At 34.6% G+C, this 15,014-nt stretch overlaps 1 protein-coding gene across 3 annotated transcripts in view; it reads right to left on the minus strand.

Moving 5' to 3' along the window:
* Nucleotides 1-7,260: 7,260 nt before the first annotated feature.
* The window catches only part of GABA-B-R2 (gamma-aminobutyric acid type B receptor subunit 2), a 312,110-nt gene continuing 304,356 nt past the window's right edge, over nt 7,261-15,014 (minus strand). For all 3 annotated transcript variants that reach the window (XM_090388971.1, XM_090388970.1, XM_090388969.1), the window contains 5 exons: nt 11,684-11,845; nt 11,290-11,407; nt 10,657-10,741; nt 10,006-10,391; nt 7,261-7,804 (listed from right to left, as the gene is read on the minus strand). In XM_090388971.1, the coding sequence (XP_090245097.1) occupies nt 7,506-7,804; nt 10,006-10,391; nt 10,657-10,741; nt 11,290-11,407; nt 11,684-11,845 (1,050 nt within the window). In that variant the 3' untranslated portion in view covers nt 7,261-7,505. The remainder of the gene's footprint in view (nt 7,805-10,005; nt 10,392-10,656; nt 10,742-11,289; nt 11,408-11,683; nt 11,846-15,014) is intronic.

Genomic DNA, 15,014 nt, shown 5'->3' on the forward strand with positions numbered 1-15,014 from the left:
AGCTGAAGAAATATCTGAGTCCATCCTAGTCTCCTCTCCCTTTAATTAAAGAATGATGCACTCGCTCTTACTTGTCCACTCATGTTGCCTAAAGTAATTTCTACTGTACTCCTCGGAATCGTTTGTCTGCAACACATCCACTATCACTTTTCATTTATTCAGTCATTTCGCACTACATGATCTCATCGTCTTGGACTTCATCAGGTTCTGGGAATCATCTTTTTGCTTTCAAAAACTTTCGATAAACAACGTGACCCTCCTTCCTCCGTCCCTTCCCTACTTCATATCTCTTATAAATATTTTCTCGCCATAATGAAATTCTTCATCGAGATGTTTCGTTTATTCCTACAGCATCAGTATTAGTTGTTCTAAAGCCTAATTCCACTTATTTTATTTTACAACACCGCTATCATTACCATACAGGCTATTTAAGTTTTGTATTTGTTTTACCACTCCAAACCATCTATCATAGTTATTTACGCAATTCGTTTTTTGTGGCATGTAACTGCTGATAACTGTTGTCTAATTCACTGGGTCTTTCCATGTATATAGTCCAAAATCCTTTCGAGACGGTGAAAGTGAAACTTTTGGTGTTATCATTAGTGTGAGTCTCGCAAGAAATTTCCCTATCATCCCCTTCCCTACAACTGGCAGTAGCAAAGACGATTGCACTTTTTGTGTTCAATGGTTGCATAGTTTTATCTACAGGAAACCTGGGTTTTTCATCCAGCGAATAAGAAAAGCGACCGTAGAATACACAATTTACAGATATTATAAACGGATGCTTTATAGCCACACTATTCGCACATGAACGTAAAATGGGAGTAATGATCCAGTAAATATGTTTATATCCAGTAAATGGGAGCAATGATCCAGTAAATATGTTTACTGTTTGGTGAATGATTTTTGTAACTTTTAGATTGTCTTTTTCAAAAATCAACAAAGCGACTTTCATCCAGTTGCAATTGTCATATAGAACCTAAAAGGAAATTATGTAGTTCAGAGGATTGTGGCTTTGCAGAAGTAATGCAAAGGTCCTTTTCTATTGTGGAAAATATCGTATTTTCAGGACACTCAAGATTTAGACTTCGGCGAAGCGACTATGTGAAACATTTTGCTTTTCACTTCCAAAATATGCTTGTAATAAACTGCATGTGAAGAATATATTTCTTACTTCAAAAGGAGAGCATCATTAATAACGCTTTGTATAAGCGTAATCGCGATTTTATTATATTCAAGGAATAATTTATTTCTTACAGTTAAACGCGTCAGTAATTTGAACGAAATTAGGGCAAAAATAACAGCGAGTAAATCTTAATTTTTTTTTCAATAATCGAAATTTAGGATAACTGGTATTCGTATAACTGAATTTCTATTACGTTTAATGTTCATTTTGTTCATTTTTTTAAAATTATAACTGCTTTTAATATGGAATTAATGTGGCCGGATTTAAATATTTTATAAATTTATTAAATTATTTATATTTTATTTCTTTCATTCCAAGGAGGCATTGTTTATATTCACCAGTCAAGATCGGCAATGACATTTCTAGAAAAATTTAATCATATTTCATTTAAAGAAACTGTAATTATTGTACATATTTTAATACGAATTTAAACTAAACATTTACCCGTTCTCTTAATCGATATCGATGTTTTTTTCGTGCCATTTTTCCTGGTGAGTTAAACGTCAAAATATTACCTCGAACTGATAAACAAATAAAAATAAAATAATTACAGTGTTCAGTTTTTACAAGCTAATTAGAATATCAAAATCACAAATGCGAACTTATTATTTCGCAGGCGCCACCAAGCGGTAAGTAATTATTTTAGTTTTCAATTTTTGCGTAAGTTCCCTTAATTTGAAGAGTGGCGTTTAAAAGTCGATTATAAGGTGCAATAAATGCACTTTTCTTCTCATTCCATAATAAGTGTCCTGTAATAAAATATTCATAAAAAGAAAAAAATATATTATCATGATATTTACGTGATGTTTTAATAATGTTAATAAAAAAGGGATTTCGGATGAGTTACATTTTTATAAAATGGACCGCGAAGAAAATTATTATAATTGGTGACCCTGTTTAGAATATAAATATGCCAGTTACGAGAAGTCTGGTTATCTGAGAGCTGGATAACAAAACTTTTACGATAATTGGAATTATCTTGAAGCAGTGACCTGAAATGTTTTTTTTTTTCACGTGAAGCAGGGCAAAATTTCCACCTTTCAAAATGATTAGGTCGGATTCTGATGTGGAAATTTCGGTTACTTTATAAACTTCTGATGGTCTTGGGTAGAGTTCCATATTTTTTTACTTAAAAAAACGGTTTTTCATCCAGCGACCAAGCAAGTATACTACAAAACGTGATTTAGAAGCATGTTATACAGATGCTCTATTGCCTACGCGGTTATTCTAAATAATCCAACTTAACTGCGAGTTAGCTTGGATCAAGTGGCTCAATGAATCTTCGAAATAGTCACTGGATTTTGTAATTTTTTTTTATTGTTCATTGCAGATTTTAGAGACAGAATTGTTAAACAATGCAATTAGTTCATAAATCTATAGTCGCCACCAAATCGGTGATTGCATTCGTTGCAGATTTCCCTTTGTAAAAATGAGCTCATAAAATAGTTTATTTTACTTCTCTTGTATCTAGTTCATTCGGTAGAGTACGAGACTCATAATCTCTGGGTGGTTCGACCTCTGTGCAAAACTTTTGTCTACCTGACCATGTGTCGTACTTCCTTTGTTCTACCAATGAATCTTTTTTCTTTCTTTTTTTGGGCCAGTTGACCAACATAGCAACATTTCCAGTAGCAAAAATTTTTGGAGCTTTGATGTGGTGATGTATTAGATGGCTGTTGGCTACAGCTATCTAATACTGACTAAAAAGGCTGTTTGACGCCATGACTTAGAAAAAGATGGGGGATAGCGTCAATCTTGCTTCTTCACTGTTCTCTCAAGCATCTCTCCAATCCATCTTTCAATTTAAATAGACCACCTTTGACAAGAGTCATCATCATCAGTAATTCAGTCTTGTGACTGGCCACTTTATCTGATGAGTGTCGCCATCTTGAGCAGTTTGTTTTAGTTCCTCAAAGTTTTGAAGTCCTGCTTCATCAAGCAAGCTCCCTATGAAGGGCCTTTTTTGGTCTACCCTTAAGGCGTTTTCCCTCCACAGTCCCCTCCATTGCATTCAGAAGCAATCCACCATGCCGAATCACGTGGCCCACCCATTTTAGTCTAGTTGATCTTATTCTACCTAAAATTTTCCTTTCTTTTGAACAGGTCTTAATACTTCCACATTTGACAATTTTTCAGTCCATTTAATTTTTTCCATCCTGCGTCAGTGCCACATCTCGAAGGCCTCAAGTCTTTTTGTCTCTCTTTGTTAGAGTCCATGTCTCGGCTGCATATAGTGCCACCAGATATGCCTTTATTGTCTTCTTCCTGATTTCTTGTGACATCTTCTGTGTAATCAAGGACAGTTTATTCTAGAAAGATTGTTTAGCCATTGCCATTGACAAGAGTCGAAGTTTATTCCATTAGACATTCTTTGACTAAAGGAAAAAGGGAGGAAAGGAATCTGTCATACAGTTATCCCTGTCAGTTTAAATTCATATCCTCCTTGTATGGCACACGGCTAAGTGTAAAGATGCCCTTAGCGTTTAGTTTAGTAGACCCTTTTAAAGCCTCACCAGTAAACCCCGATTAGGTCACCCCATATGATTACTTTCCATTGCATCACATCCACGCGTGTGGCAAAGTGGTAGTAATCACTGTCCTCTCTACACTGGGTTTTTCCACCCAGTGTGGTGACCCAGGTTCGAATCACGTCAATGACGCGAGGAACTTTTTTCACTCCGTGGCTGAGTTAGTTAGTCTCAGGCATGGTTAGCAGGGTTACTCTCTCAGAAATTCGGGTTTTTCCTCCAGCAAAGCAGGAAAATCGACCAGAGAGAACACTCAATTTTTGGACATAATATACACATAGGCATATGTTCGTCCTTGAGTAGCTGTAATATGACAGTTTTTTTTTTTATTTTTTCAGAGTTAAAATATTTACTGATGTCTCTTTGTGCCATTAACGAATTTTGTTACCCTTCTTTTCCCCTTTCTAAGCAGGTCCACATCGTTTCTAAAATGGGGTCGCCAAGCCTGTATGCGATATTCAGAGACTGCCTGATCATTGCTTTATACAAGGTGATAATCATATTGATAATTCATTATCAACTGTATTGACTTCGGTGCTGCCCAAGTGACACTTAGGTCTAGGATTACTGACCCATGACACTTTCCAGGGTTATACTTCAGTTGCCATTTTACAGCCCACAAATAACTTATCTGTATCTTGAAGTTTACTTCAATAATACTCTGATTATTGTTTCCCATGTGGCACATGAGTCTGCTGATCTTGATTAGAGGATGTCTTTCTCACGAGGAAATCCTCTAATCAAGACCAGCAGACTCATGATCAGCTTTTGTGAGACATAGCTGTTTCATTAATATATGAACTGTCTCTGTTCTTAGAATGACCACACTAGAGAAGTTGCTTGTATTCTGATGATGTTAAATTCGACTTTATCCATAACATTTTCTGTACCGTATTTTTTAGACTTTAAGACGTATTACGAATTTCAAAGGAAACTTTATGGAAAGCCCCTTTAAGTCTTAATTTCTGTCTTATTCTATTTGTAGAACAAAAGTAGAAAAGAAGGACGTAGCGATAACAGCACCTGCTGTAAAACTGACCTACTGCTCTTTTTTAAAAGTACAGTATTTTGCTTGTTTTTACGAGTTTAAGTTTATGGAAACTGCTTCTGAAGAATCTTTTTTTTTAAATGTAGTGGCCGTTTTTAGTAGCCTGTTTGGAAAAAAACCAACATACTTTTTCAATGACTATCCAGTTCAGGTCAAAGGTTACGCTTTAAGATTCATTGATTGTCCATCCAAAAGAAATTCTGAACGAATCTGTTTCTTTTAGGATTCTTGTACTTACGGTATTGAGAGGATATGTAAGACAGAAATATTATGTCGTTCTCAATATAAAAATTGCATCTTATAGTCCAAAAATACGGTATATTTGTATACGTGTGAACTGCATGTTTTGCATAGTAACTCAATAAATCATACAACCATTTTTGAAGTGTTTTATTTACAAATCATCCTCGTGGTAACGAAGTGCAAGCAACGGTTAATCTTTCGCAGTCTTGTTGCTTGGAATAGTGAACTATCGAAAATACAAAACTGTGGTGGTCTACACACCAACATTTCTCCCGATGGAGAAATAATTTCACGCTAGATGATTGTTTTTTTTTTTTTTTTCTTCTTTCTTTCTTTAGACAATGAAGGTTAAAGAGCTGCCATTGGAAATAAAACACTAACATTTGTGAAAAGTGAACTCACGAAAAAATAACCGTGAGCTAACATAATTCCATATATATCGTTAGTGTCAGTTATAAAAATACATCTTTAAAACTACATCTATGTCAAGAGAAATCAGGTATTGCCAGTACACGAAAAATGTTCTGAAAGTAAAAGAATAATTAACTATAATCTGGGATTATCTATTCAATGCTATATGTAAGATGACTGGAGAGGTACATTTTCTCATTATGAAAAGACAGTTGAGTTATTTCCCTTTTACTTACATTTTAACATTGAATTATTAATTAAATAAATAAATTAATTAATTTAATATTTGATTATAAATTCACTAAAAATTTCGCGATTTACTCTCCGGGTGACTATTTGCTCTGATGAAAACGGCTTGTAAATGCTCTCGAAACGTCAGTGCAAAAAGACGAAGCTTAACATTGCATATGTAGTTATTAAATATATTTAATAATATTTATTTAGTATATTTAATTGATTAATGATACTTGCGATGAATTATATAGTATTGTAGTGATTTAACTATTAATGTTTTATTTCAGTTCAGAGTGAACTGGCTTCATTTGATTATCATTATTAAAAGGACGGTTATGCCTTATTCACTCCTTAAAAATCTAAATAAAACAATTAAAATATCAGATAAGAATACTGTACATTAAGAGGTTTCTTCTGAATTATTTTATATGCGAGTAATGTATATAATGCAGTATATTATTTTAAAATATTTATATGACTCAAATGTACGTTAATAATAACAAAACTGCCTTTTCAAGTTCTCCATTATCACAACTACGCAAACCGATTAGTCACGTGAAGCAACAAAATTATAATATTATTACTATCTTCGGGATTAAAACTGTAATGTGAAGACAAGGCTTCCATTAGCACCGGTTATACAACACATTTCGCATATTTTCTTTTATATATATTTATTTAAAATTGATGTAATTCTATAGCGAAAAAAAAAGAGAATAAATTACTTTGAGCTATTAAGAGTATCTGGACATATTTTTACACATTTCGGCTTACATTTAAATAACATTCATAACTATCAATTTATCATTTTCAGTTTAAATTTATCGTAAAAGATTCGCATGCTATACAAAGACGGAACTGTGCCATTGAAGCCAATTGTGAAAATACACTTAGGGGAATTTTCAAACTCCACATCCCAGAAAGAATTAGACTTTGATCTCAATATTTTGATCTTTGCTTATCGCTGCAACAATTTTAAATAAATTCCTTTCGTGACAGATAGAGATAATTATCAGTAACGAAGATAAAGTAAAGGGACTGATTCACTAAGGGGATTATTGAATTAATATTATTAATAATATTAATATTAATAATATTAACTAATATTACTTTCAGAACAGTCGCGTAGCAATTTGAGGTTTAACAAGTTTATAATATTTATTTATTCTGTACAATTATTTCTTTTAGAGAGCGTACACAATCGCTTATTTTTTGTTTCATCAAACAGTACACTTGCAGGTATGTAGAGCAGATTACGTTTCGGTACTGTTTTAAATCATACTTCATCAGAGCTACTCAATGTTTTGTAAAAAATCATTTTGTGACGTACAAATTACGTATTTTAAACCTGATTTTTCTTTTTTTATATTCATTTTCGATTAGATAATTATTTAATTGGGTAGCATAATATATAAAGATATTAACTTGGCATAAATTGAAAAAAAATTCCTTTCTTGACAAAGTTCGCCGAATCAGATTTTCATGTACCCTAGAAAGGCGCTACCACACTCTATGACTAACAGAACATGATGGTTTCACAAAAAAAAGTTCACTTGTGCAGTTGGCAGAGAAATCCAGATGATGTATATTTTCCCTTAGGTTTTCAGGTGTTTTTTTTAATGATATAATTTTAAATTTTCTTTTATGGGTCTATAGAAAGGTGAGTTGCTCGCGTGACTTATCTGATTTGTAAGCGAAGTAGTTTACACTCTTGACTTTCTCGATTTGGCTGTCCTTGCAGGGCTCACTAACAGTAAAGTTCTGGGTGATTGAGCATCAGTATATACAACACGGTAGATTTAGTTGAGTGTTCTGTACAACCTTTTGTTTCTAAACCACAGCATTAAAGCCAACCTCATAAATATTCAACGATATCACACTTTACAGAAGGAAAGGATGAATAGAGAGGAACGCCTTCCTCATCAGTCCTCTGAGATGGCTTTCTATCATTCATAATCTGACTGATATAAGGAAATATAGGCAGTATGCCAGGGTCCGTCCTTCTGTTATGGATCACAGACACGCCTGGCTGCTGCTGCTGCTGCAGATGGTGTATACCACTTCTGAGTTGGGAAGTCACAGAATTGTCTTTCAGTGTCCCAAGACTCTTTGCTCTTCGTCTCATGTCTATCCTTAGTTGTGCTGAGTCACTTTCTAAAAAAAAAAAATGAAAATGGATTAAGTAGTAACGCAAAAGTAGTTTGAAAATAGCAGTAATATGAAAATATATAAACAAAGTCAATAATAATGGTATTGGTAATAAATATTAGTCAAACATCGTACATGTTTTAAACACTAGCAGTACTTTTAGAAATGTATAACTCAACCAATCATGAAAGCTAGTTTCATGAATGATGTTCTTTGACTGTTTTCATTTTGATTGTGGGACAAGTCAAAGAACTCTTTATCAACTGTAATGCTCTGGAAGATGAGAGAAGATTCTGGATTGTTGAGGTTTGGCGCTTCAGTTGTAATCTTATTCTATGAGATGCAATTTGAGTATTGTCTTTTCGAGAGACAGAACGGGTCTTTAATGGAAGGGGCAGGTAGAGGTTTAGCGGTTTGCGAGGAGATACCGATGTTATAGTCTGAGGTGGTCAAGATGGCAGTGATGGTACTTTTGACTTTCGGAGTTTTAAAATAGGAATTGGAAAGGGAGGAAGAAGTGTTAGAAATTTGGTTATTTAACATAAGGACTGAAGCAGTTACAGCCACAAGGGATTAAAATATGTCTGTAAATTGGACATATTCTAGGCCAGTTTGCACTAATTCTTAAATGTCGTTTTAAAGATTTTAAGTTATATTTCAGTGGTTTTTTTTTTTTTTTTTTTTGTCTTCTATCTCTTTGCCCTGAAGACAGGATATTAAATATCACTCTGAAATGTCTGAAAGTGTTTATTCTTTGCTACAATCTTGACCCCTGCTTTCTCAATTTAATTAGTTCTGTTTAATGTACACGATACTGATTTAACCTCTACTTCTCAGTTCGTATTGTAAGAATTCCCAGAAAACTTGCTGTTTCTACTATAGTGATGACATCGTATTTTTGTTACGTATACCTTTTTTTAAGGAATGATTTTGAAATGTCTGCATCTTTTTAACTCAGTGGTACGATGGATTCCTGCAGGAAAATTGTAATTACCAACAGGGTAATTAACAAGTTGCATCACATATGCAACAACGTTCACTAAGTCCACCACGTTGTAATTAATGTTTCAGGATCTTCCGGCTCGAAGGCCCTTTCTTGTTTGAAGCTAACACCACAAAGAAAAGGAAGAACGCTTAGACATGCTAAATTGCCAAAGGAAGAGTAAACTTTGGAAAATATTGCGCTCCTTACGCCATATATCAACAGCAGATGTTATCATGAAATGAAGCTTGATGGTGGAACTACCGTTCAGCAACTCAGAAGAACTCCAATAATCTCGCCAGATTTCTGCAAAATATCAACCGGAAATTTTAAAGCGTCAACAAAGGTTTAGGTCTGTACGAAGACACTACTTATAGAGCTCTGCAGACTCAGTTTTCGTGGGAGAGCAGCTTTGCATAAGCTAAACACCACCTATGAAACCATCGTGGATTGCAGTAGAATTGGCGTTCTCCCTACGCCGCGTAGAAAAGACCTGAGTTTGAATCTCGTCGATGACGCGGGGAATTTTTTTGGACTTTTTCACAACGTGGCTGAGTCAGTCGATCTCTCGCTTGCATGGTTTTATCTTCAGGTGACTCGGGTCTTTCGTCCAGCAAAAACAAATCGACCACAGAACGCACGCAATTTACATACATGATATATAAGACCCAATATGGTCTAAGTTGTTGATGTGCCTAAAACCCAACAACACCTATCAAACGCAGTCAGCAGTCTCGCCTTGCAGACAGCAACAAACACTGTAATTGGTCCACAGAGAAATGAAAATCTGTTCTGTGGAGTGAGTGACGAATCTCATTACACCTATTCCAATCAGATGGGCTGTTGTGTGTGTGTATACGGAAGCTGCTTGGAGTCTGTCTGTTACCGAAGTGCATTGTGCTAACAATAAAATTCAGAGGTAGGGGTTATTATAAAAACTGTTTCTCATGGTACGGTCAAGGATCTTGGTGGTTGTGTGGGGGAATCATGAATGCCAATGTCTGTCTTACATTTTGGACAATTATATACTCCGCACGACTTGATAATTCTGTGGTAGGGGCTCGTGTTTGTGTCCACAAGATTTTCAACAACGTGTGAAAGATTTTCAACTTCGTGTTTGTTTCAACAAACCATGCCATACCGTCAGTGGTATTGGAGAATGGTTCATGGACGTGAATGTTCATGAACCATTCTCTTTTTATTGCTACTATCATACTCTACTTACCTTCGGAGTATGTGCCCATTTCATATCGGTCTGTGTCATCTTCACATGATGATGAAAGTCCATTTACTAACGTTCTACGATGAGAATTTTTAATAGCGCGGGCGTACGATGTGTCATCTGACTCCCCTGGATAACAACGTTCCCTTGGAGGTGATAATTGTGATTCTTCACTACTTTCTGAGTCCACATACTTCACTACTTGACTGGCAGCATCTAAAAGTGAAAGAGGGCGGAGCTGTTTAAAAGAGGGTATACATTCTTCTCTCACTGTTGGTTTGTCTTCTGAAGATGCCGGTGGACTGAGCTGGATAGATGATTCGTCCGTTTTAACAACGCTGCTCTCTTTCTCCGATACGGTTGAAATCCTCATGGATATCTCAGATGGTCTGCGAAAATCAAAATGAAATACAGATGCTTTAGTATCGGACTTAATGTCTTTAAGTACAAAGAGCACATGATTTTTACTGTAGAAATTTTGTGGTGTCTGTCTGTAGTTATAAATCTAATATGAGATCTATATATATATATATATATATAAACAAACAAACAAAACTCATCCAGTTATATGATGATCCGTCTTCAATGTTTGTTTTTTTATTAATAGTAAACGTTTTGGTTCAGAGTGAACCAAATCATTCTATTTATGCTTACCTCCTTTGAAACGCAAGATACGATTTCTTGTTTTGTGGACTTGGTTTAACAATGAGACTGGACTCTTCTTCGTCACTGTCGCTACCTGAAGAACAAAAAAATGAATAAAATATAGTATTTGACTGAATGACAGTTTTAAAAAAGCTTGTGCAGAGAGTGGATGAAAAATCAAAGCATCCGTCAGAGATAAAAAAAAATAATAATAAACATGCAGAAGTGTCACCCGAGACCATATTGAGAAATAAAAGGGGGATTATAATTATGCTCCTCCACTGGTTTGGCAAAATCCAAGATTAGCCTATTGTCCAAGAGTGGATTCAGTTCTCACGTTTTGGAGAAGCCAGTATGAAATTATTTTTTCTATTTATAGATATTGCAGAAGCATAACATGCAATAAGATACTTTTGAAATGATCTTAATGGATGAAGTTACCGAAATTATCTCCCTCCCTGGATTCGCCATTGATTGAAAAAGTCGGCTCGTGTCTATTTCTCAGTTGTATCAACAGCTTGCATCAAAAGACTCAGTGGTTTAAAATAGGTCAATAATTATATTCATCCCTGGTGTGTTTAAGTTCCCAATAGTCTTAACTATAATAAATTATTACTGATACCAAGTTTTCTGTTCTCTTACCTTCTAAGGATGGGTGCTCCGGTATTGGAGATGTTATACCATGTCCGTGGCTGACTACTATCACTGGTTCATCCATTTCTCTCAGTCTCGAATACAGAGCTTGTAACTCAATGTTGTGCTGCAAATGATGTGAAATTAGTTTTATAAGCATAAATTACTTAATACCTTATGAATTCTAATATTATGTGTTAAATTAAGTAAAAGGAAACGCGCTCTGGTGGCCATCATTTTCAGAATTCATTCAAATATACTAATTTATTAAAACGTTATTTGAAGACTAAATGCACAAGGCATAATATGTATATACTGTATATAATTAAAACGTTATAAAATTTTTAGAATAATTAAATTTGAATATAATGCTAACTTCAGCGTGGCTGAATGCTAAACTTACTTCTTCCAGTTTCTGCTTGTATCGATGATTTTCATCCTGAAGTAATTTTACTCTACTGTTTGAAGTTTCTTCGTCGGATTCTCTCCTTGATTTTTTGAGAGGTTTCAAAGTAGCTCTTACTCTTCGTTCTCCAGCCTGTGGGTTTCGCCATAACTCTAGTAGCTGAATGCATTAAACAGGTTTGAGTGACCAGTATTACCATTGTAAAAATATTATATAATTTAAATACTTTCTATCATTTTCTATAATAATAAACTCGAGGCAAATATCCTAAACAAACGTATGTTCAAGAACGGTATTCATAATGCATAATAGATTGTGGAATCAGAATAACTTTTAAAACAACATTTGGTATTATTTATACTACTATATAAACAATAAAGAATGGAAGAGATCTTTATATGTATATAAGAAGAGATCCTTCTTATATACATATAATTTTACAGGGTTAATACGAAATAAAGGTGTAATATAATGTTAATTATGATCAAACTGTACTAAACCACATAACACTTTTGCTTTTTCACTTGGCTGGTTATGTTGCATAATTATGTGTTGGTAGCTTCATCATGCAGTGATATTTCTCTCATTCATTAAACAACCTGCGTACGAAAACTGTGTGGGTTAATTATTTCATTTACATTTTATTAAACTGTTTAGATTATGACGTTTTTTCGAGTATTATGGCCACGCTTAATTGGAGAATTAAGTGGCTTGATTGTTGTTATAAATGATCTTAATCCAATTGAGAATGTCTAGGATATGTTGGAAAGAAGATCGGCCTCGCAGTTCTCTACCGACCGCAGTACAAGCGGTTGAAAAAATGTCTTGACTGAAGAATGGTCAAATCTGGGACTAGACTCCCTCAGTCACCTAGTAGAATTTCCTCAACCTGTAAGAGTTATAACATGGCAAGAGGTGGCTCTACTAGTTATTGAATGAAGGTTTCTAATTTTTTATCCAGTGAGTGTAGTGACTTGTTGCTAAAAATAGGCTTAAATGGAATCTGGCTATATATGGCTATACAAATATTCTGGATGATCAGGTTGTCTTTTGCTGGACATTTGAGTGACGCGCATGATTTCGGTACTGCTAAATTCCAGGTTGGCCAAGGTTACTTTATACCTAGTGACTTGGCCAGCCAATTTAAATTGGCTGGCCAAGTCACCAGGTATAAAGCCTATAGAGAATGTATGGCAGGAACATGTTGAACGGAATGTGAAAACAACAACTTCCACGACACCTGAATAAATTATCAGCTGAATTGTTTTCAGAATAGCCTAATATTGATGTATAATATTTAAGGAATTTACTTGAATCACCACCAGCGAGAATTCATGAAGTGATTCAAGCCAAAGGAGGGATTATAAATTTAAAAATTACGCAGATGGCTAATTTTTTGCCCGCTGTCTTATTAAAGTGACTTTAAGTATAACAAAGTCCATATATTATTCGAATAATATGTAATAATTAAATATATTGCATAAGACTACCGTGTCTTTATCAGACTGCTGTTACGAAATGGAAAAAATAAGTTTATTCAAAACAGTCTTAGCAGACTCGTTTTGCACACCTTTCAAAAACACTTTTCAAAGCTATACTGTCCAAGAAGATGCTTTATTATGTTTATGTTATTGTGTTTTGAGGTACGATTTCGAATAATAGGTTGGGTAATTCACTTGAATCTGTCTTTTCCAAACATGCGGCTTGAATTCTATACCTCATGTACAGTGTTACTGATATTGTCTTCATCTGACGGGTCAATAAACTGTTTACGTGATGTGCTGGTCATCAGATGTTCACTTTCGATCTGGAAATCATCAGTATTCAAGTCCTCCAAATTTTTTATAATTTCTTCATTCTCAACCTCCTTCCCTAGTCTTTGGGATGGGGGATCGATTATCTATACGCAATGTAAAAAGAATGACAGTTAGACATACACGTTCAGGATGAAAAGGTAATCATGTGTAAGAAAATAGTTATTTTTTTTACCTCAGCCTAGTAAACTAGGCTGAGGTAAATGTGACACACACAAAACAAAAATTTATTTCTACAGACACAGAACAAGAACTGCACATCCACTTTGTCCAAGTTTCAGGAATGATGATGGAGTACATAGTGCCCGGGAAAGGCGAGTAGTAACTATTTTGTTATATTTATTTGAAAATTAGTGCGGGTCATTTGACCCCATGCTACCAGTTGAGGATTAATCTTAGCAATCAATAAAAATTATTCATATGTAGATATGAATTGCATATACAAAATATGCTAAATAAAATAGTGACCACAAATCTTCCTGATATCTGCATAAAATATGGAGTAAATATTCGGATATTCGGGCAATATTTAATGGGAAACTGAAAATTATAATTTAAGGAAGGCTGATTTTAATATTTCTGTAATTAGCACGTAGTTCCACCATAGACCTAATGTAATTGCTTTGCATAATGCTGTCGCGTGTCATACGCGCCATATTAACATTATTGCTATTGATTCACGTGAAAGTTAAAATGTGGAGAAATGGCTGGCTGTGGTTGAAAGTGCTGTTCGAAGTTAGGAGTAAGAAACTAGAGAAAAGAGGCCTAATAAAATTAGGTGAGCTTGTGTTTTAGTAGTGTAAACAGGGCTATCTGATCCTTCACCGTCTACTTTTGTAACTCAGTTTTCAAAGACAACTTTCCCTACTTAGATGAATTCCGTGTTTCCGCCTGGCAAGCTGTTGGTACTTTTGAATTGCGATCTCGCAGCAGAAAAACAGTTTGTTAGAAGGGATCCCTCTCTTTTCCCAAGTAAGCCCTTGCATATTTCCTCTGACATTGTGTGCTGGGGGTTAGTGAGCTCAAAATAACTTCCTGTATATTATCAATATTAACTTCGTTTTAAATTGTTCTTCGATTTCGCTCTGTAAATCTATCACTCGTTCATGTTTTGCCTATAACTTCACATCCTTTTCTTAATTAAACTTTTCCATATTTCGAAATATCCTTAGTTTATGAAGTGGTTTTGTGTTATAATCTCCTATTAAAAATAGCGGTTCACTTATGAAAATAAACTAAATTATCGAATGATATTTCTAATATATAAAATATAAAGCATTACCAGGGGTCAACTTATTATTATTATTTATTAATTACTTGTTTATTTTTTTGTCTAGGCGCGAACATAATGCTGCAGTCCACATGGGTTCTCGCTAACAGTGGGCTGCAAGAACAGGTCTTGCCAATACTTACCCATTTTCAAAAATATAATTTCATTTTTATTGATCGACAGAAATTAAATATTTACGGGTTAATTTTTATATGTAATAATTAAATAAGAAAATTCAACACTA

This window comes from Mastigoproctus giganteus, chromosome 14 (genome assembly GCF_048544385.1).
Source record: "Mastigoproctus giganteus isolate SK-2022 chromosome 14, ASM4854438v1, whole genome shotgun sequence".
In the NCBI taxonomy this organism is placed as follows: domain Eukaryota; kingdom Metazoa; phylum Arthropoda; class Arachnida; order Uropygi; family Thelyphonidae; genus Mastigoproctus; species Mastigoproctus giganteus.